This window comes from Rissa tridactyla, unplaced genomic scaffold (genome assembly GCF_028500815.1).
Source record: "Rissa tridactyla isolate bRisTri1 unplaced genomic scaffold, bRisTri1.patW.cur.20221130 scaffold_335, whole genome shotgun sequence".
In the NCBI taxonomy this organism is placed as follows: Eukaryota; Metazoa; Chordata; class Aves; order Charadriiformes; family Laridae; genus Rissa; species Rissa tridactyla.
Window position 1 is genome coordinate 18,255 of NW_026529551.1, and position 24,394 is coordinate 42,648.

Below are 24,394 nucleotides of genomic sequence, written 5' to 3' on the forward strand. Positions count from 1 at the left end.
CCCCGCCGCTTCCTCCATCCCCTCCTCCTCCTTCTCCTTCCCCCGCCCCCCCTCCGGGTCACGTGGGCGAGGCCGGGGGGGCGGTGGCTATGGGCGGTGTCTACAGGGGGTCCTGGGGGCGTCGGGGGGCCCCGCCCGCTCGGCAGCCAATGGGCTTCGCCGGGGGGGGGGCGGTCCATTTTGGGGTATCGGCGGGGGGTGCGTGTGTGCGTGGACCGACCCACCTGCGGGCGGAGGGGCGGACGGAGCCATCGCGGGTTGGGGGGGGGGGGGGCCGGGCCGCGCCCACCGCGGCGGTTTGGGGGGGGCCCCGCCCCGCGGCCGCCCAAGGACGTTTAAAGGACCGACGGGGCCGCCGCTCGCAGCGCCCGACGCTGCGCCCGAGACCCCCGGAGGCCCCCCCACCGCCCCGGCCTCGGGGCCCCCTGCAGCCCCCCGAGCCCGCCGGGCCGTGTGGCCCCCCCCCCACCCTACGAGCAGCCGCTGCGGCCCCGCGACGATGGTGACGGTAGGAGCCAGGGGAGGGGCCGCGGGGGTTGGGGGTGTCGTCGGGGGGGGGTGCGGCCGGCACCCCCATCATCCTTCATCTCCCGAAAGCCCCGTCCCGTGCCCCCCCCCCCCACCTCCTCCCAGCTCCCCATCATCCAGCACCCCCTGCTCTCCGTGTCCCGTTCCTCCCCCCTTCCCGTGGTGCTCCGACTCGCCCTCCAGCCCCCCAGCATTCCCTCCCCCACGTCCCCATCGTGTCCCCACTGTGCGATGGCCCTGCAAGTGTGTGACACGCTTGGGCGGGGATGGGAGCGCCACGAGAGCCGCACGCACATGCGTGTGCATCCTATGTTGAGGGCACACGTATGTGCGTGCAACGGGGGCATGGGCCCATCGCATGGCCTGTGTCAGCCTGCGTATGGGCATCTGCTGTGCGAGGACACAGGTGTGCCCCGCGTCCCTGTGTGGGACACGTGTGTGCAAGGGCGGGGTGGGGACCCAGCCCCCTCCGTGTCCCCCAGGCCCCCCATCCTTCTCCTCCATTTGGCACCTGGGCCACGTAGAGCCGCTGCCGCACACACACGTGTGTGCACAGGGCAGAGGGGCCTGCACCCAGCTCCACGCGCGTGTAACACTTCAGTGTGCGGGCACATAGACGCACATGTGTGGGGAGGAGATGCCTGTGCACGCAGACACGCGTGTCCCTGTCTCTGCGCAGCAGAGGCGTGCGTCGCTGCATTGGCTGTGTGTCTGTGCGTCCGTGTGTGTGTGTCTGTGCGTGTCGCTGTGTTGTCGCCTGGTAAATCCCATTTTCTCAAATCCGATTTGGTGATTTTCGGCTTTTCTGCTTTCACTTTTCTCACCGGCCAATTTCGGGGCTGCCGCTGGCTCCCGCGGGCGGACGAACGGGCGGACAGACGCTCTCTGGCTCCCGCTGGCCCCCTCGGCCGCCCTGCCCCTAAAGGCGCGGGTCCCCCCCCTCCGCCCCGTTCACTGGCGCGGGGCCCGGGCGCGCGGCCCCTCCGCCCGTTTCAGCCCCTGGTCAGCTCCCGGGCGCGCGGGTCCGCACCCCGCCGGGCACGGCTGGCAGCCCCCGGGCGCCTGGGTCCCGCGGCCGTGGCTGGCGGCCCCGGGTGTCCCGTCTCCCGGCGACAAAGGCCCATTGTCCCCCGCTATTGTGCGGGGGGGGGTGGGGGGGGGAAGGGGCGGGGGCTCCGCTGCACAATGGGGGATTATCCCCCGGGGGGAGGGGCGCGCCGGACGCCTGGGTCCCCTCCCGCGTTGGGGCGGCGGGAACCCGGACGCCGGGGTCCCCTCCTGCCCCGCTGGGGAGGAGGGGCAGCCTGCGGGGACCCAGGCGTCTGGGCCCCGAAGAGCCCGCTGCCCCCATGTCCCCCCCCCCCCCGAATTGTCCCTGTTCTGTGTCCCCTCTCCTCGGTGTCCTTATCCCCGCTGCCGTGTCCGGCTGTTCCCCCCCCCATGGCTCCAGCCCCGCTTCACCTCAGTGATGACTCTGTGTCGCCGCTGCCTGGGGTTCCCCACACCTGTCTCCTTCTGCCTGTGCTGTCCCCATGGCCCTGGTGTCCCTGTCCCTCCACTGTCCCCCTGTCGCCCTCCATCTGCTGTCCCTGTGATGGTGACACCCTGGTGACACCCATTCGTCCCCTCAGCAGATCCTGAGCACCGTGGAGGCCCAGGCTCCCAGCACCCCGGGTCCGTCAGGCTGTGGCCCTGTCCCTGTGGCTGTGCCGGTGGTGGCAGTGCCAGGGCCGGGGGTGGCAGCGGCGCTGCCCAATGGGGCCCCCCCGGGTCCCCCTGCGGCCGACGACAGCAAAACCAACCTGATCGTCAACTACCTGCCCCAGAGCATGAGCCAGGAGGAGCTGCGGAGCCTCTTTGGCAGCCTCGGGGACATTGAGTCCTGCAAGCTGGTCCGCGACAAGGTCACCGGTACGTGACAGGGGAGATGGGACACAGAGACATGGGGAGCTGGGACACGGGGACACAGGCAGATGGGAGATGGGGACAGGGCCAGATGGGAACGCGGGGAGGCGGGACATGGGGAGATGGGACACAGGACATGGGAAGACAGGACGTAGTGGATGGGACACTGAGACATGGGGAGATGGGATGCGGGGACCTGTGGGGACTGGGACAGGGATGGGCATGTGGATGGGATTGTGGGGACAGGGAGAACTTCAGGAACCTCTCTGGGGACGTCAGGTCCTGACATGATCTCTGGTACAGGGATGTGGGGACACATGAGGACCCATGGGGACGGAGATGAAGATGGGATAGAAACAGGCCTTGGGGACAGGGGTGGGGAGGGGACGGGGACCGGGGATGGCGTGACGGCCTGGTGCTGGGGACACCCTTGATGCTGACCCCGCACCCCAGGGCAGAGCCTGGGCTACGGCTTTGTCAACTACGTTGAAGCGGGTGATGCCGACAAGGCCATCAGCACCCTCAACGGCCTCAAGCTGCAGACCAAGACCATCAAGGTGCTGGATGCCGGGGTCCCTCGGGGCAGCGGGCAGCAGGGGGTGCCTCGGGGAGGGGGGACAGGTGCTGGGGTCCCTCAGAGCAGGCAGACACTGGGGTCCCTGGGGGGGTGGGGGGTGGGGGGTAGGCACTGGGGGGGGGGTGGGAGGGGGCAGGCACCCAAGGGGATGCCTTGGGGAGGGGGGCAGATGGTGGGGTCCCTGCCAGGGGTGGACACTGGGTGGGTCCTTGGAGGGGGGGGCAGATGCTTGGGTCCCTGGGGAGGGGCCCATGGGTGGGAGGCAGCTCTGGCACCCAGACACCTTGGTCCCCAGGGCTGACACCACCCGCTCCCCCCCCCCCCCACCCCAGGTGTCCTATGCTCGGCCCAGCTCGGCCTCCATCCGTGATGCCAACCTCTACGTGAGCGGCCTCCCCAAGGCCATGGGGCAGAAGGAGATGGAGCAGCTCTTCTCCCAGTATGGCCGCATCATCACCTCCCGCATCCTCGTCGACCAGGTCACAGGTGCGCCTGGACACCCGTGTCCCCCGGGGAAGGGGGAGGGTGCGTGGAATCTGCCCAAGCACCTGCTTTCCCAGAGGGGTCAAGGGGATGGGGGAACGTTTCTTGGATGCCGTGGGTGGGCAGCGCGGGCGCCTGGGAGGGGGTGGAATTCCCTGGATGCCTGGGTCCCACGGCTGTGTAGTGGGGTCTCAGGGCTCTGTCCCCCGGATGCCATGTTGTGCAGGTGTCTCGCGGGGGGTGGGCTTCATCCGCTTCGACAAGCGCGTGGAGGCAGAGGAAGCCGTCCGGGGGCTGCACGGGCAGAAACCGCTGGGCGCCGCCGAGCCCATCACCGTCAAGTTCGCCAACAGCCCAGGACAGAAGTCGGGGGGGTCCCTGCTCAGCCTCTGCCCCAGCGCCCGCCGCTACGGCCCCCTGCACCACCCCCCGCAGCGCTTCCGGTGAGCCTGATGTGCCTGGGGGCCCCGGGGGTGGGAGATCCCTGGGAACGGGGGCACCCCCCCCCCAGAGATGGGGCCACCGCAGGGCATGGGAACATCCCCAGCACCATGAGGGCACCCCCGCGCCGGGGATGGGGCCACCACAGGGTGTGGGGATACCCGCATGGCAAAGAGACGCCTACACGAGCACACCTCTGTGTCCCCCCTGATGGCCTCTTGTCCCCTCCAGGCTCGACAACTTGCTGAATGTGGCCTACGGAGTGAAGAGGTAATGGCCCCTCCCCCCCCTCCCCTCCCCAAGTCCAGCTCTGCACCCCCAGCCCCATGTTTGGGATGGGGACCCTGGCAGGAGGGGACCCACATGTCCTTGTGGGGCAACCTGGTGTCCGGGCGCCCTGACCCCAGGCCAGCCCGCTGTCGCTGCTGCCCAGGTTCTCCCCGCTGGCCATTGAGGCGGTGCCAGGGCTGGCCGGGGTGGGCCTGGGGGCCCCCAGCACTGGCTGGTGCATCTTTGTCTACAACCTGGCACCCGAAGCAGATGAGAGCGTCCTCTGGCAGCTCTTCGGGCCCTTCGGTGCTGTCACCAATGTCAAGGTCATACGTGACTTCGCCACCAACAAGTGCAAGGGCTTCGGCTTCGTCACCATGACCAACTATGAGGAGGCAGCCATGGCCATCGCCAGCCTCAACGGCTACCGCCTGGGCGACCGCGTGCTCCAGGTCTCCTTCAAGACCAGCAAACAGCACAAGGCCTGAGCCCCACCCTGCTGGGCCCCCAGCCCCCGGAACCGGGTCCCCTGGCACCACCAGGCCACGGGGACCCCCACGAGCACCAAGGACACCCTGGAGACCATGGAGAACCCCCCTGGACACCTGGCGACCTTGGGGACCCCCTCCACGGGCACCAAGGACACCATAGGGACACCCCAAGGATATCCTGGAGACCGTGGGGACCGCTCCCCCCCCCCCCAGCCACCAAGGACACTGTGGGGACCTCCCTACCCTGGAGACCATGGAGAACTTGCTCGGACACCTGGAGACCCTTTCCGTGGGCACCAAGGATCCCATGGGGACATGTGAAGGACAGTCTGGATACCAAGGACACCCCCACTTCTCCCCCAGGCACCAGGGACACCCCGAGGACTCCCCCAGGTGCCCCAGAGCTCTTGGACACTGGCGGGGACGTCCCTGGAGATCCTCCCACCCCCCGACCCTGGAAAGACTGGAGAACCACCAGGACACTGAGGACACACTGGGGACGTCCCAGGCACCCCCAGAACCCTGGGAATCGTGAAGGAGTCTGGATATGGAGCCGGGGCAGGGGGTGTCACCTCCAAAGCCCCCCGAGAATGCCATTGGGACCCCAAAGACCCCAGCACCAGAGATGTTGTGGGGGACACCCGCCCCCCCCCCCCCAACGCCGGGCACTGCGGGGACACTGGAGGTGGGGCCTCTCCCCCAGCACCTGAAGCCGCGGCGACCCCCAGCGAGCCCAGGTACCCCCGGGGACCCCCAGTGCTCCCCGAGGCCGGTGCCAGACCTTCCCCCCGCCTCCCCCCCCGCCTTTTTTTTTTTTTTTCCCCCTCCTCTGGGGAGGTCGTGTGCCCCAGTGTGGGGAGACGTGGGGTGTCCCCCCCTTAGGGCTGTCCTGACCCCCCCTTAGCGGTGTCCTGCCCCCGGGGGGGGGGTGTGTGCTGGGAAACCACAGGGGACCCCACGGGGGAGGGACAGCGGGGAGCCCCGCCCCCCGCGGCTGAGCCACGCCCCCGATGTTAGCCACGCCCCCCGATGTTAGCCACGCCCCCCGATGTTAGCCACGCCCCACATCGTTAATCCACGCCCCCATGTAGCCCCTTGCTTAACCCCGCCCCCAGCCCGGAGGCCACGCCTCCGACACCGCGCGCTCTGGCGGTGGCCGGACCACCCCGAGCGGTGCCCGGGCGCCGAGGGTTCGAGCCCGGCTCCGGCCGCTGCCCCCGGGGAGGGACCCCCCCCCTCCAACCGGAGCACCCGATTCGGCTTGTTTTGTCCTCAGGCTGGTGCCAAGCGGGGGCCGTGCCCCCCTCCCCTCCGGTCCAGGAGTCCGGGGGGGTGTCTGCTCTCTCTCCTCTTTATTTCCGCTTCTTTTTTTTTTTTTTTTTTTTTTGGAGGAGGGGAATTTTTGGGGGGAGAAAAGAAGAAACAATAACAAATAATAACAATAATGGTAGCGCTAACGGTAGCGAGGAGAGAGACCGACACAGAGAGCGGTGACTCCTTCAGAGCAACAGACACAAAACCCATCTATTTTTGTAAGAGAAGAAGAAAAAAAACAACCCCTAAAGTCCCCCAAAACCGTCCCTCCGGAGGGAAGTTGGAAGGGGTGGGAGTCTGTTACGTGCCCCGTCCCCCCGTGGCCGGGTTGCCTGCAGGCATGGCCAGGGGTGTCAATCCCCGAGCAGGGTGGCCACCCCTTTTGCAGGGGGGCTGGGTGGTGGCCATGGCACTAAAATGCCGTCAGGTGGAGGCCGCTGTGGGGTGGGGGGGGGGGTCCCCTGCCCCTGAGCACCCCCAATCCGGGGGGAGGGTCTTGTCCACACTACCCTGTCCCCACCCTTCTCCAAGCATCCCAAAATGGGCATTTTTAGCCCCCACCTCCTAAGGTGGCTGGGGTGGGTGCTTTTACTTGGCCAGTTCGAGTGTCCTGGCCAAAGAAAAGGGCAGAAAAGCCCCTGAAACTCCGACCCTCCCAACAGGCCGCATCCCCTATACCAGCCCCATCCTCATTATTATTATTATCGTTATTCTTATTAATTATTATTGTTGTCGTTGTTGTTATTACTACTGCTATTATTATTTATTTTCTCTTCTCCGTCGGGATAATTTCTTGCTTTTCGGTGGTTTTGGTTCCTATTTATTTCCGATTCTTCGCTGGCTTCCCTCAGCCCTGGGACCCTGGGATCCCCTTCCCCCTCCCGCTTTTTGCGTTGCGTCGTGTCGTGCCCCTTTGCAGCTTCTTGTAGTTTTAACTTATTGTTAATGTAAATATTTATTACCTACTCCCCCCTCTCCCCCCCCCCGCCCCGACCCGTGTGTGTGCGCGACTCCACGGGGCGGGTGAAGGGCCCAGGCGTCTGGGGCTCCCTCCGCCCCCCAAGGCCTGACCCCCCCACACCCCCCCAACCCCCGGGGGGGCTCCGCCCCGGGGACCCCCAAGTCCCCCGGGGGGGGAAGGGGGGGTCCGGGGAGACCCCAGTTCCGTAGCAATAAGAGCTGCACCCCGGGGGCGCCGCCTCGGCCTCGGCCCCCGCCCCTGGCCCGGGGGGGGGGGCGGCGCCCAGCGCGGGGAGAAGCTCCCGAGCGCTAGCGGGGCCCCCGGAGGGGGCAGGCTCCTGGCCCCCCACCCCGGACTCGACTCTTTGTACTTTTAATGGCAGAAATAATAATAATAAAAAGATTAGAAAAACCCCCGCAAACACCAGACGTTATCGTGTGTGCGTGGGTGGGTGGGTCCGGGCGGTCACGTGGGGCGCAGGGCACGACGGGAGATGTAGTTTTCCGGTACGTTACTTCCGGGTGGCCACGTGGGGAGCGGCGTCTGCCGGCCGCGTTTCCGTCGGGCGGGAGGATGGTACGCGGCCGCCGCTTCCAGGCCGGACCCCCTCCCCCGCTCCCGGGACGGTTCCCCCCCCCGCGTCCCGTCCCCGGGCTCCCAGGCCGGCCCCGGCCCCGGCCCCCCCCCGCCCGCGTCCTCCGGCTCGGGCCCCCCCCTGCTGCCGGGACGGTTCCCCCTCCCTCCCTCCCTCGCGTCCCCCCCCATCGGGACGGTTCTCCCCCCGCGTCCCCGGGCTCCCGGGCCGGCCCCCCCCTGCTCCCGGGCCGGCGTCCCCCCGCTCCCGGGCCCGCAGCCCCCCGGCTCCCTGTTCCTTTGCGAGGAGACGGGCCCCGGCCCTCCTCCCCAGCCGAGGGCACTGCCGGCAGGTGTCCTCCCCCCGTCCTGTTCCCGACAGCGGCGGCCGCCCCCGGCTGCGCTTTGTCGCCTCTCGATGCAGGTGCCAGGAGCATCCGGGTGGGGAAAGCAGCGTCTCCAGGAGCTCCTGCTGCAGGGGGGGGCTCCCGCTGGGGCGAGTGGTCAGGGAACTGCTGCCCCTTCTCTTTCTCTCCCGGAGGCCGCGGTTGTCCGCTCCTCCCCGGGGCTGTCGTGGGCTGCGTTTGCCACAGACTTGCCTGGGCTGTCTCCGTTCAGCCCCGTTCTCCCTCCTGGTGTGGGCGACCTGGGACTGGTGGACGTTTACTGGCTTTGAACAGGAGCTGCTGTGGGTGAAGCTTAAGATGCTTGAAAAACGTGAAACAGCCAGAGAACGACATCAAGGTGCTTGAGCCAGAAGGTGCTTCCTGCGGCAGGGAAGAGACAGCCAAGCATTTCTGGGTGAGGAAGGGTCCCCTCTGAGTTGTCCTCAGCAGACCAGATTGCTGATATGTACCGCAGGGTCCGTACGCGTATCCAAAATCACGGTATGGCCATGGGGAAGGGTTGTGTGCGTGCAAGGCTGCACATCTGGGAAGCTTCGTATCGCAAGAGCTGTAAGACGCCGCTGTGTTCTCTTAGGTGGAGGATGGTCAAGTGACCAGAGCTGCAGAAGAGGAAGGGACAGAGAAAGAGAGAGTCAAAGAGGCACCTGAACTGGAAAATTCTGTGGGCAGCGCTGAAAGCAGGAGCTGCGGTGAGTCCCAGGCTTTGGGGCCGTGTCCCACTCGTCAGGAGCCTCCGTTGGCTGCAGTCTTCACAGACCTTCACGAAAGAAGGACGCTTTAGATTGCCACCTAGCTTTATGCCAGAAGTTTTTTTCCTGTCTTGGCAGAATGCCAGCTGCCAGCGTTTCTCCGTGGTCGCCCTTCCTTCTGCCGTGATGGTACAGGACAGACGGAAAGAATCCGGAGTGCTCTGCGAGTACGAGGTGCGTCTGCTTTTTTCCTGAGGTACTTGTAGTGTGGACTCTGAAGTTAACGTGAAGGATGTGCCAGCACTCCTCCTATAGTTTTTCTGTGAAATATTTTAACAAAATCCTTGTCGCTTCCCACTGTCAGGAAAGAGGGGAGGGTAAGTGACTTCAGATTTGTAAATTCTCAGCGGCACGGACTAAGGTGAGATAAATCTCAAGGTCCATACAGAAACATTTATTAGCTTACCAAAATGGTTAGTATAGATCTTAACAAGCCCACGATAATTGGTTAGGTATATAAAAAATTATGGCAGGTGTTGGGGTGTACATTGTGTTAGTTAACAACAGGTGTAGGACAACTTACGGCACGCGGTGCTTAAGGTCGTACTTAAGGTCATTACTTCACAGCTCTAACTGTTACTTAACAATTCCAAGAGAAAAGAGAAACTGAGGGACAGAGAGAGGAAAAGACAGAGAAAAAGACAGAGATAAAGAGATCACGGGTCCTGGTTCCAGCGTCTTTTTCAGGGATTCTTCCCAGGCATAATCTTCTTCTTTCTTGGGAAGAATCTTCCCAGGCACTATCTATTTCTTTTGTTTCTTTTTTGTTCCCTTGGGGCACTTATTTTCCCCTTTTACGTTTGCTGAATCAGCACGGTCCACCCTCCTTGCTGAGGACGGGCTCAGCTCAGGTTTCTCCCTTCTCCCAGGTGAGGTGTGCCATGATTTGGGTGGAGAGACGAGTGCCATGGTCACACATGTTTAGCGTGATCTCTGTAATCTTCATTAGCACATGCAGGGCGTGCGCTTTCACGTGCGTTTCGCGGATAATGAAGCAAAGGTCACTCATGGGACACAATGGCCTCGAGAACTGAGAACGAGCGAGCTCACGGCACGAGTGGCAGAACCGACCTGTCTTCACAAGACAGTTCTCCCACACTTTCAGGCGCCAGAAGTGTGAGCCTCATCAGCTGTTTGAAGGCCAGGCCTGCGTTATTTATTTCCTTGCGAGTGTTTGAGGCGTTCCACTGAAGGCTTGGAGGGGCTCCTGCCCCTCGGCAGGGAATTTACAGTCCGTCCCTCACAATCCTAAAACCAAAATAAAGTCTGTCCTGGAGCACGTTACGCCTCTGCAAAGCTTACTTCCCTCCACTTATTTTTCTCTTCCTGAAAGCATATTCTTCTCTTTCTGGGTGCTCACTGTCAAACGATACTGTGAAAATAATTTTGTACTAGAAGAGGGAAGGAACTGTTAGTAAGAGTTCACATGTCCAGAAGAAGCAGGCTTTGCTTTCACGATAAAAACTTTATGCTTTCTCAGTCAATAAGTCTTTAAAATATTTCATAGCGGTACTCGAAAACCTCACTGAGATACTGGCATCCGTCCTAAAGGCGATCGAGGTCAAAGAGGAGACATGGACAAAACGGGACAAACGGGCATTGCCTCTCTGCGTTTTCCAGGCTTTGCCGTGAAGCATCAGCAGCGTTTAACTCGTGACGGCGAATCCTGATGTGGTTTTGGTGAGTTACGGCTTCAATAATGTCCTTTTTCTGTAACCTCGGGAGGAAGTTCATTTCCTTCCGCAGGCCCAAGTGCAGCGCGTCTCCCCCCAGTTGCTGGCATCGCCGGCCTTTGGGTTCTCGGTTGGAACAGTCGAGATACCATAAAAACGCGTTCCTCTGCGCGTTCAGCACAGCCAAAAGCATTCGCAAATCTGCCGGTCCTTTTTGGTAGCCCTACGGATCGCGGCGCCGGCGATTTGATTCCCCGCCCCCAAAAGTAAAACCATTTGGAGGAGTTTTTTCTCTCACTGATTTTTCTATGTTAAATGAAGCTAAAAAAAAAAAAGTGAGAGTTGTATAATCGACAAACTGACTTGCATAGTTTAAACTGCAGCCGCCAAACGGCTGTAGCGTACAATTTATGAGGTACCTGGGCAGTTAGGTATTTGTTCGAAATGTTTAAAAGGAGAGACAACTGAATGTTACGCGGTTTTCCCCCCGTTTTTTTGGCAGAGTGCTCTGAAGTACTTTACTTCTGTCTGGCTTTCAGTGCCGCGTTTTCCCGGCAGCCAGTAGTGTCTCTCTCGGGCAGCGCCGCTGCCCCGATGTCCCTCCTCCTCCTCGTGTAGCACACAAAAAACCCCCCGTGGTCAAATCATAGCTGTGTATTTTGGAGACGGATAGTTTAATCGTATCAGTTCACAGCTGTGCAAGTTAAATTAGCGCCGAAGGAAAGCCAAATACTTTCACAGGGTAAGTATTTTCACTGGGTGTATGTAAACTTCATGCACACCTTTTCAGTGAAAGGGAAAGGGCCAGGTGTTTCCCAGCACCAGCCGGAGGGTTCGCCTTTACGCTAAGAACGTGTTCAAAATGGCACTGATTAGTCTTAATCCTGACTTTTAAGAGTTCAGATGGCGCTGGCTTTTGAAGGCTGTGCTGTATTTCGAGCTGAGCTGTTTCCCCAGAATCCTGCTGTAGCTCAGCTCCTGTCCCGTCCCTCCGTCTGACGGAATTCCTCTGCTCTCTTCTGTGCTGTTTTTTTGGGATGCTGAGCTATAATTGGGGATTTTTGTTTTCCAGGTGCCTCGTCGTAGGCGTCTCGTGCTGCTCGAGAGATGCCCCAGCCCAGGTTTGCAGCCGGTGGCAGAGCCCCCCTGAGGAGAAGGGGCCAGCCCTGGGTCTGGGCGTTTTGAGCCTTTTTTTGGGGTGAATAGAAGGGTGTCTGTGTGTGTGTGTGTCTTGGGGGGTGATGGTGTCATTTGGGGCACCCCGATGTCACTGGGGCAGCGATGATGCAGCAGAGGAGCAGGTGAGTGGGAGATGGGGGGGGGTTACGTGGAGTTGCCCCCCCAAAAGAAGTGGGTCGCGGCCCCAAAATGTCTGAAAATTCTTGGGATGCATTAAAAAATGTGAAAACCTGTAACTATGGACAGGAGGCGTTGAAATAGGGAATGAGAAATATATATATATATATAAAAATTATGTATGTAAAAGTTCAAAATAAAAACCTCTGTCTCTAAGGATTCTGTGATTCTGTGCTTCTGTGTTATATGAAAGATCCTAGAATATAAACATACTTAGATGCGTTTATAAAAAGATATTAGTGTCAAAATAGGTGTGTAGGCAGACAGCCTAAATAGATACTCGGTATCAGAAGTGTTAATGTAGTAAACGGGTAACATAAATTCCCTAAACATAGAGATGGGTGTAAATAGCGGAGGGGGTGCTGCCACCTGGCGGCTGAAGGCGCGTCCTGCAGGTGGGGGGCGGCGCATGCGCAGTGCCCGCGCCTCCCGGCCCGCCTCGGCCCCCGCCCCCGGCGCCGCGTGGGTTCCGCAGCTCGTGCGCATGCGCGGCTTCGCGGAGGCCCGTCCGGCCGCAGTCTCAAGAGAGCGGCGGCCGGAGGGCGAACCAGGACCGCCGGGACTCTGGCGAGCTCCGCGCCACCTGGAGCGGCATCGGTGCCGCCCGCCCGGCCTCCAGAGCGGCCATCGGCCCCTCCGCATCGGCTCTTACGCGTTACCGCGGCCCCGTCAGTGCCCGGCAGTTTTCCGGGTTTCCATCTACGTGACCCCGCGGTCCTCCAGGACCCCGGAAGTGCCCCCTCAGTCCTCCGACGCGCGTCTCCATGGCACTTCGGTCCTCCACGACCCCGGAAGTGTCCCCTCAGTCCTCCGACGCGCGTCTCCATGGCACTTTAGTCCTCCAGGATCCCGGAAGTGCCCCCTCAGTCCTCCGACGCGCATCTCCATGGCACTTCGGTCCTCCAGGACCCCGGAAGTGCCCCCTCAGTCCTCCGACGCGCGTCTCCATGGCACTTCGGTCCTCCACGACCCCGGAAGTGCCCCCTCAGTCCTCCGACGCGCGTCTCCATGGCACTTCGGTCCTCCAGGAGCCCGGAAGTGCCCCCTCAGTCCTCCGACGCGCGTCTCCATGGCACTTCGGTCCTCCAGGAGCCCGGAAGTGCCCCCTCAGTCCTCCGACGCGCGTCTCCATGGCACTTCGGTCCTCCAGGATCCCGGAAGTGCCCCCTCAGTCCTCCGACGCGCGTCTCCATGGCACTTCGGTCCTCCAGGACCCCGGAAGTGCCCCCTCAGTCCTCCGACGCGCGTCTCCATGGCACTTCGGTCCTCCAGGACCCCGGAAGTGCCCCCTCAGTCCTCCGACGCGCGTCTCCATGGCACTTCGGTCCTCCAGGACCCCGGAAGTGCCCCCTCAGTCCTCCGACGCGCGTCTCCATGGCACTTCGGTCCTCCACGACCCCGGAAGTGCCCCCTCAGTCCTCCGACGCGCGTCTCCATGGCACTTTAGTCCTCCAGGACCCCGGAAGTGCCCCCTCAGTCCTCCGACGCGCATCTCCATGGCACTTCGGTCCTCCAGGAGCCCGTAAATGCTCATAAGTCTTCTGGAAATCATATGCTTACAACACTCTTCCAAAACGATAAAACACAATTATCAGTTAACCACAAAAATATCTGAAGATCGCAAAAATAATGCAACCCCTGCAGAACTCTCTTCTCCACAGCAACAACTGGACAGAAATCACACAAAAGCGGTAAGAGAATCACCAGAGGTTAGTCCCAAATGGAAATAAAAAGGGGTGGTGCTTCGCCTGCTGGGAACTTAAGGCAGGAGAAGCGAAGCCGCTGCTCCCGTTGCCGCCCGCCTTCACGTCTTCTGGGGGTTGGCCCTGCCCCTTTCCCAGGGGATTGTGGGAAGGGCGGTGGGCGGGGCCTGAGGGCGGTGGGCGGGGCCCGGGGTACATGAGCCCCAGCCCGGGCTCAGGAGCTCGTTCTGCTGCTGGGCCCTGTGGGGTCGGTGCTCTGATGGTCCCTCACTTTGCTGCAGCTTTGGGACAGGCTCAGCTGTTTGGGCAGGCGTGTTTGGGCATTTAGGGAGGCAGAGGTGAGAAGGCTGAGCTAAGACCTTCGGGAGCAGTAAACATCCAGCTGCCTGTATGGTAGAAAGTTGACTGGTATGCTGCTTTTTTGTTTCCTTTTTTTTTGGGTCATAACTTTGTGATGAGTGTTTAGGGGGTGCCCAGATGGTTTAATAGTATGCTTTTCTTTGTTCTAGGAGCACTGCATTTTCCTAGAATTTCTGACTTTATTGAAGATAGAACTGTGGGTTTTTCACCAGTTTTGCAGTATGCTGTGTAAATTGCTGATATTGTTTCTCTTAATTGGGTTGATGATAAGATTATCTTATAGGGGTTAGGGTGAGCGTTTTGTATGCATCTGCATATATGGCACTAGCATTTCTCAAGAAAGCAGCAGGGATGGAAGGCATAGCGTCGTTCAGGGTATGGCATGGCTCATCACCTTTCCCCATTGCCCATGGAGTGCCACGGTGTCCCTAGAGTTTTTGCAGCTGGCAGCAGGCCCCTCATAGATTGTGTCAGGACATTATTTGTTTTGCGGGTCTGATGCAGAGCCCAGAGTCTGTGGGAAGACAGAAGATAGGAGGTGCCTGCCAAACGCAGGGCACAGCTCAGAAGAGCTGCTCCTGAGAAGCAGCCGGCGTAGGGGGTTCAGGGTTGCAAATACAGGATGGGAGCTGTCAGGAAGAAGTGAGGCTCCTTCCCTGACGGTTGAGGAGAAGAGAAGGGGTTTCTAAAGTTTTGGCGCTGGGGGCTGGCTAGGAAAAGGAGGTGGGTTCATCAGTCTCTGTCATATCGGTTTTGCATTTGGATTTGGGTGTCGACAGGGTCTGGTCTGTTCTAGTCTCTTGCATTTGAGGTGAGCTGGACAGTGTGGAGGAGGAGCACGGGACTGGTGATTTTGCAGAAATGCAATGGTAATTTTGTGTTTGTTGGTATCTTAGGTGCCATAAATAATTGTTGCTGCAGCCTCCGACTGGAATCGACGTGAAGCAGGTGAGTGGATTGCCATGGCACCTCTGAGGATGAGGGTGTTGTGGAAGAGGTTGGCATCTACTGTCATGGTGGTCACTGCTGGAGCTGTGACTTCTTTTTATTTTGCTGATGAAGAGGAACGTGGTGACTGCAGGAACACATCAGTTAGCTGTTTGTTGTGGTTTTTTTTGTCAAGGATGAATTCAGACCACTGGCCCTCTGAAAGCGAAGTAGAGGGACAGGTGCTGGAGGGGGGCCAAGGTTGACAATTTCAGGGAGGAGTTTTAAAGTCAGGCTAGAGCAGAGGGCTATGCGGGAGCAGTCTCCTCTGAGTAGGTAAAGGGAGTGGGTTACTTTTCAGCACAAAGCTAGTGTGTGCTGGGCAGGGCAGTTCTGGCCTGTGTCTTCGGTTGTGTAGTTTGTGCGCTCTGTCTTCTGTGTCTTGGACTTTCCTTAGGTTTTGGTGTCCTTATTTCTCTTTGCACTCAAGGAGCACAGCATGTGCCTCGGGCACCACCTGTAGGGTCTCAAATGCCTGTGCTAATTGGCAGAGTGCCCAATGGGCACTTCTTTTCTTGCATAACAATTTTAAAGTGCAGATAGGACTTGCCTCTCAGGAGTTCCTGAATGGTCCTCTTCTGCAGCGTCGTTCCCGGCTGCCTGAGCAGCTCTCTTCTCTGAGCCCTAGCAGTTCTAGCCACCTGCTGTTACGCACTGGGATTTCTTCCCTGCATCCTTACGTTCTCGGGTCTTGAAGCCATGCTTCCTGCACATATGTCATCTCCGTTTTGACAGGAACTTCTTGGAATGGTCCGTTACATTTGACTCTTTTATGGCTTGGCTGTAGAGCCTGGTCGTGTCAGCGCTGCAGCCCTGTCGGTCTTCTTGCCCGACAGCGTCTCTTGTCTGAAAGTCGCTCTTCTTGTGGAGAGTTTTCTCTCATCTTGGAGTCACGTTGTCTCTAGTGCTCTGTGGTGTTGGGCTGCACGTGGGTGTGTTTGGCTTGGAGCTGCGCTGCCTGGGGCTGTAGAGTCAGGGGTAGGGGGAACAGCAGTAAGAGTGTATGGTTAATACGTTGATCTAATGAGACTGTTGAGGCCAAGGTGGTACAGTCAACTCCCATCAAGTTAGCCATCAGCAGGTGGTGTGGGCAGCTCTTTAATTAAGGGTTTTTTTGGGATGAGCAGAGCTATGTGTGAGGGGCTGTTCAGCAGTAGTGAAGCAGACTGCATCTCAAAGATGTTAAAGCTGCTTTGTGTGGGGTGTGATGTTTGTGTAGTTTGTTTTTTTTTTTAATGTCAGGCTGTAATTGTACTCCAGATGGTATTTCTAAGTCAAAAGAAGACCTTTTCCGGGGGGGTGTGGGTTGTCACACTGGGTCCCCCCCAAAAGAGGCAGTTCACAACCTAAAAATGCCTGAAAATTCATGGGGGGAATGTGTGTTTAAAAATGGAATAAAACCTGTCTATATGGGCATGAGGCATTGAAATACAGAAGAATTTCTCATTTTTATACCTATTGTAAAATATGAGTTTATGTATATAAATTTGTTTTTGTTCTAGCTACTTAGATGTTAATTAGGGTGTTTTATGCAGGTTCAGGAAATACATGACTTGTAATTCCATGCTTTTTTGTTGCTTTCTGTATTTTGGGACTCAAGTAGTGCTGTTGAGTAACAAGTCAAAATGAGATTATCAATATGACTTTAAATTGCTAGCAATTTACAATAAATAACTTATTTCACAGAGGAAAATGTTTTTGAGAAAGTTTTCTCATAGAATCTGATTCTGTTTTGTTATTCACTCCCATCCAAAAAGGGGTTCTGGCAGAAGTTCGTTAGTACACACGGTCTTGCTAGAAATAAGGAATGACCCCATAGTAATAGATTGTGTTTGGGTTTGTATTTTTTTTTTGAAGGACACTCAAGTACATAAATTTTAATAATAATGTTATCATTGCATTGAATAAGCTACTTTTCTATAGAGATAAGTCTGATGTTTATTTTTTTTCTATTTACATTCCATAAAAAAATAACTTAATTGCTCACCTGGACACATCATTGATGCAATAGGTGTAGCTCCAAGGGAGGAGCAGATAATGCTTTTTCTATCAAGGGTCACTCTTCACTACTTTGTAAATGGTAAACTTAAAGTGAATAACAACACCTGCTGCACCTTCAGGTGCTTTTATGCTTCTGGGGGTTGGCCCCACCCTTTACCCAGGGGATTGTGGGAAAGGTGGTGGGTGGGGCCTGAGGGCCTCAGGTGGGGCCCGGGGTATATGAGCCACAGCTTCAGGGCAGGACCTTGTTCTGCTGCTGGTCTTTTCCAGGGTCAGAGCTCTGGAGCTTCTTAAGTGTTGTTTTGGAGCTTGTGCAGCTGTTCAGGAAGGCTTGTTTTAGCGTTTAAACTAGCGTAGGTAAGACATCAGAGGTAAGACTTCTCAATGTAAGGGTGGTTGCTATAGAAAGTGGAGTTGTATGTTATCTTTTTTTTTTTTTCCCCCCCATATCTTTAGTTTTGTAGGGAGCATTTGGTTTGTTTAAATGGCTTAATAGTATGTATCTTTTTTTTTTTGCTTATGGCAGATGGTGTGTTTTACTATAATTTCTGACTTCATTGAAGATAAAATCTTGTATTTTTTTCCAATTTTGATGTACACTATGTTAGTTGGTGTTTTTATTAGTCTTAATTGTGTGTGTTATGAGATACTGGAGTAGGATTTAGGGTGAGTGTTTTGTACGTATCTATATATTGAGTTTGTTTGTTTTGAGGAAGCAGCAGGGATGGCTCATCATTTTCCCCCAGAGCATGCAGGGTATCACGGTGGCCCTGAAGCTCTTGCGGGAGGCTACCAGTAGGTTCTGTAACTGTTTTCCCGGCTTTCCAGGTCTGTAGCAGAGCCCGGAGTCCCTATGAAGGCGGAAGACAGGAGGTGCCTGCCAAACACAAGGCAGGGCTCAGAACAGCAGGTCCTGAGGAGCAGTTGGAAAATAAGGGGCAGGAGTTGTGGGGAAGCAGTGCGCCTCCTTCCCTGATGGTTCAGGAGGGGGATGGCTAGGAAAGGGAGGCGGGTTCATGTGTCTTTCTCAAACCAGTTTTGTAATTGGGTTTGGTTGTCGATGGTATCTAGTCTGCTCTAGGCTCTCGCATTTGAGGCAAGACAGATAGTATTGAGGAGGAGCACAGGACTGGTGGTTTGGCAGAAGCGCAGTGCAGATGTTGTGTTTCTTGGTATCTTAGGTGCCGTGAATAACTGTCGCTACAGCATCCGACTCTAGAATCTGTGTGGAGCAGGCAATCAGACTGCATCAGCATTCAGGAGGCTTGAGGGGTTTTGTGGAGGAGGTCATCATCTCCTCTCAGGATGCTTATTGCTGGTGTTGTGGCTGCTTTTGTGATGACTTTCTCTTTTCCTTTTCCTTTTGCAGAGGAAGAGTAAGCCGGTGACTGCAGGAACGTATCGGATGGTTGTGTTTTGTGGACTATGTCGAGGATGGAATCAGATGCTAGCCCTCCAAAAGCTAAGTTGAGAGACCAGCACTGGAGAGGGGTGGAGGCTGACAATTGTGTAATGGGGTCTTTGACGTTAGTGTAGGGGGGAGGGCTGTTCTGGGGCACAGTCTCCTTTGGGCAGGTAAACGATGTAGCTTACTGTCCAGTGTGATGTTAGCGCATCCTAGGCAGGGCAGTTGCAGCCTCTGTGTGTTGTCGTGTCATTCGTGTGGTCTGTGTTTTGCATCCTAGACCCTTTTTTTGGGTCTCAAGATCATCTTTAAGCTCCAGGAGCACGGAATGTGCATTGGGTGCCATCCTTATGGTGTCGAACACCTGCACCCGTGGGTGTAGCACCAACCGTCTGCCTCTCTTCTTGCATTAGCATCTTAAAGCGTGCATCGGTCTTGCATCTTGGAACTTTCTGGATGGCCCGCTTCAGCGACTGGGGCTTCTTCCCTGTGTCGTTAAGTTCTTAGGTCTTGAAGCTAGGCTTCCTGCGTGTCCATCTTGTCAGGCTCAACAGTCCCTTCTCAGGAACTGTGAAGTTCTACACTTTGTTTCAGGGGGTTCTGTGGAGCCTCTTCACATTGTCTCCATCACAGTCCTGCAGGCTGTCTTGCCCAACGATGACTTTGGTCCCGGTGTCATCCTTCTTGCTGAGAGTTTTCTCTCATCCTTGAGGCGCGTCGTTTGTTGTGTTCTGTGTAGCGTCAGTCTGTGTGTGTTTGGCTTGGGGCTGCCCTGCCTGGGTGTGTAGCGTCCAGGGTAGGCAGAATCACGACAGCAGTCTGTACTGAATATGAGGATCTGTCTAGACCCAGGCAAAGGTTGCTCAGTCGTCTTGAATTGATTAGCTTTCGGGAGGCTGTGTGGACGGGTGTCTCATTAGTGGGCGCTGGCATAAGCGGAGACAAGTTGGAGAGGGTGTTCATGGCTAGTGAAGGGGACAGTATCTCAAAGATGGTAAACCTGCATTGTGTAGGGTGTAATGTTTGCAGGCGTCTCTTCTTTGGATGACAGGCTGTAGTTGGACTTATGTGAACAGGGTTCCTAAGTAGAAACAAGACCTTTGGAATTAAGCTACTGCTCCGCATTAGGGTAGTGTTTGATGTTGGTGTGTTGCTTTTTTTTCAGATGCAGAGAGATGAGGTGGCCAGGGATACACAGGGGAGCTGATGGGGGCGCAGGACAAAGGTGGCTGAGCCCGAGGTCTTAAAGGGAAGATGTGACCGGCGGCTCCATGAATACATTTGGCCACTTCTTCTTTTTTTCATGTGAATGTGAGGTTACGTAGCCATGTGTGGAAGTACTGGTCTGAGGTACAACAGAACTGGTGTTGTTTGCAGTCACTTTACTTTTCAGGTAAGTCTCTTCCAATGAAGTGAACTCTCTGAAAATAATGACGTATTTTTCAGGTAGTATCTGCCTTCAGAGCACCAAGAACTTATATTTACACTTAATGCGAAGGGATGCCGTGCAGAGAGGCTCTTGCTTATACTTATTCCTACAACAGCACAGCCCAGCTAACTTTTATATATGCCCTGTTGGAGGGTTGGAAGCAGAAAAGCGTAGAGGGGTTGCACCCATAGTGAAGAGTAGACGGGACCGGTGACCCGAATCTGACTGATAGGGTATTCCATCCCATCCTCATCACGCTCAGTATAAAAGCGGAGGGATCAAAGGGGTCGGTACCTATTGTCTGGCCTCTGAAGACTCCTCTGTCTGTTCATTGTCCTTTGACCTCGATCCGTGCATTTATGCAACCAGGTCCGGAGTCTGGTCCCAGTCTGTCACGGAGTCTGGTCCCGGACTTTGCCAGTGAAGCAGCGGTCATCCTGGGAGCTCTGTATCGGGTTGTGTATGTCCTGTATATATTTGTTTTCTTGTTACTGTTGTCTTTTCTCAGTATTATTTTGCTGTTAAGATTTCATTACAGTTCAGTTTATCTTTCAGTCCCTAAGTCTCTCTCTCTTGTTCTTTTCTGCCTCAGGAGAGAAGTTAAAAGGGAGCACGTGTCACTTGTTTTACTGCATGGCCTAAGGCACAACAGCAATGATGACAGACAGGGCACCGGAGCAGACTCGGCCGAGGAGAGCGGCGGCCCCAAGCCTTGGTTCTTTCTCAGCCACTGCATTACAGGCGGCGCACAAGCCTCTGCTTGCACTCTGTCTGTCGGTCCGATCCAGAACACAGTTCTGGCAGAAGTCAGATAATACGCGTCGTCTTGCTAGAAATGCTGTATGACTCATTGTGGGGTTTCTTTTACAGGGAAACTAAAGCACATTGAGTCTCGATAAAAATATTGTTATTGTGCTTCATGATCTTCTGGCCTATTTAGGTTAGGATGATGTCTTTCTCTTTATGTCTACGCCCTACAAAAGTTTAATTAAGTTTACTTACCTACTGGGCCCTGTTGCTGACACAGTTGATGTAGTTGTAATAAAAGAGCACATATTGTCCGTTCCTCTAAGGGTCGCTTTCTCCGTTTTGGTGTTTTGCATGCTGTACTTCTCAGGCCTGTGAGGAAAGGAGCAGCTTTTCCTCTGGCAGGCTCTATGCCTTGTGGAGGTCAGCCAGGCCCTTTCCCAGGTGCTGGTGGGAAGGGCGGTGGGCGGGGCCCGGGGTATATAACCCACAGCCTCTGCTGGGGCAGCTCATTCTGCTACCAGGTGTCTCCAGGGTCAGAGTTCTGCCTGTCCTTTAGTCGATTGCAGCTTTGGAGGCGGCTCAGCTCCTTGGGTGGAGATGTTATCCCATTTAGAGAATAGCAGGTAAGAAGCTGGAGGTGGCAAGACCTTCAGGACCAGGTGAGGTTTGGCAGTGTGTAGAGTAGAGAGCGGCCTCATGTGCCAGTTCTCTTCCTTGTGGTTTTTCAGGTGAGTCACGTGGTAATGAGTCTTAGGGGGCGGTGAGATAGTTTAAGGGTATGGTTTTCTCTCTTCCAGGCATGGCGCATTTTCCTGGAATCCCTGACTGTATTGAAGACGGAACTTTCTTGTTTGTGTTTTTTTTTTTTTCCCCACTAGCTTTGCTGTATCCCAGATAAGATGCCAATAGAATTTGTCTCAATCGGGCAGATGATGAGATTACTTTGCAGGGACTGGGTGAGCACCTTGTCTGCAGCTGTAGATAGAGTTTCCACATTTCTCAGGAAAGCAGCAGGGCCATAAAGCATAACGTATTTCAGGATGTGGGGTGCCTTGTCACCTTCCCCCACCGTGCTCAGGGTTTTGCCGTGTCCCTGGAGCCTTTGCGGCTTGTGGCAGGCCCCTGGTATAGGTCAGATCAGGGCTTCACTGACTCTGTGGATCTGCAGCAGAGCCCAGAGTTCGTGGGAAGACAGAAGATAGGAGGTGGTGGTGGGATGCAGGGAGAGGCTGGGAAGAGTGGCTCTCGAGAAGCGTCCAACGCCGGGTGTTCGGGCTGGCAAATAAAGGGTGGGATCTATGGGGAAGAAGTGGGGCTCCTTCCCTGGCAGCTCAGGGAGAAGAGAAGGGGTTTCTAAAGTTCTGGCACTGGGGGAGAGCTAGAAAAGGGAGCCGGGTTCACAAGTCCTTCTTGGACAGGTTTTGCAGATGAGTTCGGGTGTCGTCGGAGTCTGGTGTGCTCTAGGCTCTCGCATTTGAGGTGAGCCAGATAGTATCGAGGAGGAGCACGGGACTGGTGGTTTGGCAGTAGTGCAGTGGTAATGCTGTGTTTCTTGGTATCTTAGGTGCCGTGAATAACTGTTGCCGCAGCGTCAGACTCTGGAATTGGCGCTGAGCGGGCGAGCAGAATGCCTCGGTGTTCATGAGGCTGAGGGTGTGGAAGAGGTTGGCATCTCCTCTCAGGATGCTTATTGCTGGTGCTGTGGCTGCTTTTGGGATAACTTTTTTTTTCTTTTCCTTTTGCAGAGGAAGAGGAGGAAGCTGGTGACCACAGGAACGTACTGGATGGCGGTTTTCTGTGGACTGCCTCAAGGATGGATTCGACCCCTGGCCCTCCAAAAGCTAAGTTGAGAGACTGGCGCTCGAGAGGGGACGAGGTTGAGAATTGCAAAAAGGTGTCTTTGAAGTTGGCGTAGGGGAGAGGTTTGTCCTGGAGGGCAGTCTCCTTTAGGCACGTAAGGGATGCGGCTTACTGTTCGGCATTCCCGGGCAGGGTGGTTCCAGCCTGTGTGTGTTGTTGTCTTTCGTGTGGTCCGTGTTCTGTGTCTTAGACCTTTCTCAGGTCTCGAGGTCGTCTTTAAGCACCAGGAGCACGGTATGGCGCCTCAGGCGCCATCCCTAGGGTCTCGAACACCTGCACCCATGGGCATAGCACCATTCGGCTGCTGGTCTTCTTGCGTTAGAAGCTTAAAGCTTGCATCGGTCTTGCGTCTTGGAAGTTTCCGGATGGCCCGCGTCTACAACTGGGACTTCTTCCCTATGTCATTACGTTCTTAGGTCTTGAAGCCAGGCTTCCCCCGCATACATCTTATCAGTCTTGACAGTCCCTTCTTATCACAGATGATGATGTCCTACACTCTATTTCAGGGGCTTCCATAGAGCCTCTTCACATCACCACCACGGTCTCCAGGTCGTCTTGCCCGACGGTGACTTCCGTCTGGGTGTCATCCTTCTTGCTGAGAGTTTTCTCTCATCCTTGAGGTGCGTTGTTTTTAGCGTTTTGTGTAGTGTTGGTCTGTGCTTGTGTGTGTGTCTGGCTCGGAGCCCCCCTGCCCGGGTGTGTAGAGTCCAGGGCAGGCAGAATAGTGACGAGAGTCTACAGTTAATATGTGGATCTGTGGAGACCGAGGCAAAGGTTGGGTAGTCATCTGGAATTAATTTGCTCTCAGTAGGTTGGGTGCGTGGGTGTTTTATTAGTGGGTGTTGGCATAAGCAGAGCCAAGTCGGAGAGGCTGTTCACAGTCAGTGAAGGACGCAGTATCTCAAAGATGTTCAGGCTGCTTTGTGTGAGGTGTAATGTTTGTGGGCTTTTTCTGTGTTTTTTTTTTTTTTTTGATGGCAGGCTGTAGTTGGATCTAATTGAACAGTGTTCCGAAGTAGAAACAAGACCTTTGGAATTAAGCTATCGCTCTGCATCAGGGTAATGTTGGATTTTTTTTTTCTCTTTTTAGATGCCGAGAGATGAGATGTGCAGGGTGACGTAGGGGAGCCGAGAGGAGCACTGTACGGAGGTGGCTCGGCATGTGGTATTAGAGGGAAGATGTGACTGGCGCCTCTATGAATACAATTGGGTACTTTTTTTTTCATGTGAATGAAGACAGAAGATAGGAGTTGATGGTGTGGCGGTTTGGCAGAAGCGCAGTGGTAATGTTGTATTTCTTGGTCTCTTAGGTGCTGTGAATAACTATCATCGCAGCCTCGGACTCCGGAATCGGCGCGGAGCGGGCAAGCAGAACGCCACGGCGTTCGGGAGGCTGAGGGTGTCATCGAAGAGGTTGGCATCTCCTCTCAGGATGCTTATTGTTGGTGCTGTGGCGGCCTCTGGGGTTATTTTCTATTTTCCTTTTGCAGAGGAAGAGGAGGAACCTGGTGACTGCGGAAATGTATCGGATGGCTGGTTTTTGCGGACCGCATCGAAGAAGGATTCAGATGCCTGGCCCTCCAAAAGCTAAGTTGACTGTCAGGCGCCGGAGAGGGGCCGAGGTGGACAATTGCAAAATGGGGTCTTTGACGTTAGCGTAGTGGCGAGGGCTGTCCCGGGGCACAGTCATATTTAGGAAGGTAAAGGATGTTGCTTACTGTTCAGTGTGACGCTAGCGTGTCCCGGGCAGGGCAGTTCCAGCCTGTGCGTGTTGTCATGTCGTTCATGTGGTCTGTGTTGTGTATCTTCGCCCCTTCTTGGGTCTCGAGGTCATCTTTGAGCTCCAGGAGCATGACGTGGGGCCCTGGGCGTCATCCTTAGGGTCTCGAATGCTTGGGCCTGTGGGCGTAGCACCATTCATCTGATGCTCTTGCGTTAGCATCTTAAAGCGTGCATCAATCTTGCGTCTCGGAAGTTTCTGGACGGCCCACTTCCATGTCTGGGAGTTCTTCCCTGCGTCGTTACGTTCTTAGGTCTTGAAGCCAGACTTCCTGCATGTCCATCTTAGCGGGCTCAACAGTCCATTCTTATTACGTACCATCACGTTCTACAGTTTGCTTCAGGGGGTTCCGTAGAGCGTCTTCATGTTGACATCATCACGATCCCACAGA

The 24,394-nt window shown here is 56.2% G+C and overlaps 1 protein-coding gene and 3 long non-coding RNA genes across 7 annotated transcripts; all 4 read left to right on the forward strand.

The window, feature by feature from the left end:
- Nucleotides 1–284: 284 nt before the first annotated feature.
- Nucleotides 285–11,887, forward strand: ELAVL3 (ELAV like RNA binding protein 3). Of its 3 annotated transcripts, none has more exons than XM_054187452.1 (12): nt 285–508; nt 2,163–2,439; nt 2,887–2,990; nt 3,343–3,496; nt 3,720–3,936; nt 4,166–4,204; nt 4,347–5,432; nt 8,224–8,430; nt 8,525–8,639; nt 8,778–8,873; nt 9,649–10,379; nt 11,445–11,887. In XM_054187452.1, the coding sequence occupies exons 1-7, from the start codon at nt 500–502 to the stop codon at nt 4,690–4,692; spliced, it is 1,146 nt and encodes a 381-aa protein (XP_054043427.1). In that variant the 5' UTR covers nt 285–499; the 3' UTR covers nt 4,693–5,432; nt 8,224–8,430; nt 8,525–8,639; nt 8,778–8,873; nt 9,649–10,379; nt 11,445–11,887. The 3 variants fall into 3 exon arrangements, with proteins under 3 accessions (XP_054043427.1, XP_054043429.1, XP_054043430.1); XM_054187454.1 differs by having other exon boundaries at nt 286–508; nt 2,160–2,439; nt 4,368–5,432; XM_054187455.1 differs by having other exon boundaries at nt 286–508; nt 4,368–5,432.
- A 1,257-nt stretch (nt 11,888–13,144) lies between these two features.
- On the forward strand, nt 13,145–20,669 carry LOC128903444 (uncharacterized). Of its 2 annotated transcripts, none has more exons than XR_008464087.1 (3): nt 13,145–13,419; nt 18,149–19,577; nt 20,206–20,669. It is a non-coding gene; the product is annotated as an uncharacterized LOC128903444 (long non-coding RNA). The 2 variants fall into 2 exon arrangements; XR_008464088.1 differs by lacking the exon at nt 13,145–13,419 and adding an exon at nt 13,772–13,839.
- A 225-nt stretch (nt 20,670–20,894) lies between these two features.
- LOC128903452 (uncharacterized) lies at nt 20,895–21,981 on the forward strand. Its single transcript, XR_008464093.1, has 3 exons — nt 20,895–20,986; nt 21,161–21,319; nt 21,928–21,981. It is a non-coding gene; the product is annotated as an uncharacterized LOC128903452 (long non-coding RNA).
- A 1,235-nt stretch (nt 21,982–23,216) lies between these two features.
- LOC128903446 (uncharacterized) lies at nt 23,217–24,394 on the forward strand. The gene is made up of 3 exons (XR_008464089.1): nt 23,217–23,433; nt 23,534–23,636; nt 23,714–24,394. It is a non-coding gene; the product is annotated as an uncharacterized LOC128903446 (long non-coding RNA).